The sequence below is a fragment of the Panthera tigris genome, chromosome D1, assembly GCF_018350195.1.
Source record: "Panthera tigris isolate Pti1 chromosome D1, P.tigris_Pti1_mat1.1, whole genome shotgun sequence".
Lineage (NCBI taxonomy): Eukaryota > Metazoa > Chordata > Mammalia > Carnivora > Felidae > Panthera > Panthera tigris.
The window spans coordinates 25,541,378-25,543,958 of record NC_056669.1 but is presented as its reverse complement, the minus strand read 5'-3'; the positions used below and the strand labels follow the sequence as shown (position 1 = coordinate 25,543,958).

Below are 2,581 nucleotides of genomic sequence, written 5' to 3'. Positions count from 1 at the left end.
ACTCACCTTCTTTGACACTCAGTCGTGAGGATTGGTCTGTGTGGGAGGTCGTGTTATAGGCCAACAGTGAACCTGTAAGGCAAAGCAAAAGTGCGTTATAACAAGGGTAGATCAGGAGTAGAAGATGGGAGGAGAAGGGAGTCAGGAGGGGAATAGATCCGGGTAGGTAAGAGAGACAGATGGCTCCTTGAGAGAAAGAGTTCATGGAATCCATCCTGCCTCCTGCGGGGAATGTGTTTGATTCCTGGAGCTCCGGCCAGAGCTTGTTAGGACAGAATACCCGTGAGTGGGACATGCACAGCCCTCCCCAGCAGCCATATTTACGGTTCTGAAGCTCCTGGGTGTCCACACCCCATCATGGCAGGAGCACAGGACTAAGACTCTCCCTGTGCGGCCATACGGAAGTCTAGACTTTGATTTCTGCAGCAGCAAAACGAAGGGGTTAAACTACAGGAGGAGTTGGCAAGCTTTTTCTATAAAGACCAGATAGTAAATATTTTAGGCTTTGTGGGCTAACTGCAGTCTCTGCTGTACATTCTTCTTTGTTTTTGTTTTGTTTTGTCTTGTTTTGTTTTGTCCATGGGCCAGAGTTGGACCGATCTGGCCTGCAGTTTGCAGTTTTGCCACACCCTGGAGAAGCGGCTATACAGTTCCTGCGTGCTATGGTATCCGGTGGGTTTACAGACAGGTCATTTTACTGGCGGGTGAGATGCTTGGGTATCGGTCACTGAGAATGGAGGGGAGTGTTGGCGGTTGGGAAGGGGTCAGGATGGCAGGAGGGCCGGTAGTAACCCTCGCCTTCCTTTGCAAATGTCTGAGAGAACACAGCTGATCGTGGGGCACAATACATTCAATTTCCAGAGTGCTGCTACCCCATCTCCTAAGATGAACCCTTAACACGTAACTACTCATACCGGGCACTGCCCTAGGAATTTCACAGGGGTGACAGTTCTTTTCTGTTGCACGTAAAAACTCCCCCTTTCCCCTAAAATGGGGCTCGTTCCTTAGTTTCAAAAGAACCCAAGAGTTTCGTTTTGTGAACTGTAGGCATGTTTGCAATTCTCCTCGAGAGTCTCCTGGGGAAACTCGCAAGTGCCCTCAAGACCAGGGCTGGGATGTGCTTTTGCAGAGGACAGGATAAGCCTGCCATAGATGTTGGAGGCTGGGGAAGTCTTTGCAAATTTTCCCTTCCCTCTGCAGACGGGCGGCTGACTTGGGTGCCAGGGCTTAGGACAGGGGATGGGCTGGCAGACGCTCCTATTTTTAGCCTCCAGTCATGGCGGGGTTGCAGGAGCACAGCCGCTGCCTCACCCAGCTGTGGGCGTTTGGTTGTGCGCCTCGGAGAAAATGTGTGCCCTTCCAGGCCAGACGACGAGGGAGAGAATTTTACGGGAATCACCCAGCTGCCCAGCACCTATGACTTGTGGCTTGGGCGACCGTTCCTTCTAGCTCTGAAACCATTCCAAGAGAAAAAGAGGGGCGGGGTGGAGGCGGTTCTGAGACCACAATATGCCAAAGCGTGGATGTGTGCAGACCATTTTAGAAAGGAAACAGTCACGTGCGTATAATATCCCAAGAACCAGAGGCATTTGGTTAGTCCATTCTGAAAAACATCAAGGATCAGGTGAGGCTGTGACAACCTCATTTCAATACAGTTGTTATGCAGACAAGAGTTGAAAGTTAGACCTGCCTCTTAACCCTTAGCTCAGTAGCCTCCCTCAATTTACCCAATCTCTCTAAGCCACAGAGAAAATGGTGTCGGAAATGGGCTGGGGTGCCTGGGTGACTCAGTCGGTTAAGCGTCTGACTCTTGATTTCAGCTCGGGTTATGATCTCACAGTTTGTGGATTCGCACCCCGCGTCGGGGTCTGAGCTGATGGTGTGAAGCCTGCTTGGGATTCTCTCTCTCCCTCTCTCTCTCTCTTTCTCTCTCTCTGCCTGTGCTCTTGCTCTCTCTCTCTTTCCATAAATAAATAAACTTAAAAAAAAAAAAAAAGCTTTAAAGGGCACCTGGGTGGTTCAGTCAGTTAAGTGTCCTACTTTGGCCCAGGTCATGATCTCATGGTTCATGGGTTCAAGTTCCGCGTCAGGCTCCGTGCTGACAGCTCAGAGCCTGGAGCCTGTTTCTGATTCTATGTCTCCCTCTCTCTCTGGTCCTCCCCCGCCTACGCCCTGTCTGTCTCTCTCTCAAATGTAAATAAACATTAACAAAAAGCTTTAAAAACAATAAAATGGGCTAATAACAACATCTACTTAGCACAGTTGTTGCGACAATTGGATAGAATAATACCTGTAAAGTGCTCAAAAAAGACCTTGGTTCATAGTAAGTGTTCAGCAAATGCTAGCTGGTTATCATTACTATTTTTATACCCCTTCTCCCACAGACACCACAATGACATACAATGACCCCTTTATAAAAGAGCTTGCTGAGCATTTGTCTTGTCTTCTGGACCTGGAGTTGCGGACGGGTTCTGCTGCAATAAGAAATAATCCTCCATGACTGGAAGGAGGTTAAGAAATAGAACCGAGCGTTCCAAGGGAATAGAAAAAAAAGTCTCAGGAGTAAGACCAAGAATGTCTG

General features: G+C 48.8%; 1 protein-coding gene across 2 annotated transcripts in view; it reads right to left on the bottom strand.

Moving 5' to 3' along the window:
- The window catches only part of FLI1 (Fli-1 proto-oncogene, ETS transcription factor), a 122,043-nt gene that overhangs the window by 32,312 nt on the left and 87,150 nt on the right, over positions 1-2,581 (bottom strand). For both annotated transcript variants that reach the window (XM_042957787.1, XM_042957786.1), the window contains exon 5: positions 7-72. In XM_042957787.1, coding sequence (XP_042813721.1) covers positions 7-72 — 66 coding nt within the window. The remainder of the gene's footprint in view (positions 1-6; positions 73-2,581) is intronic.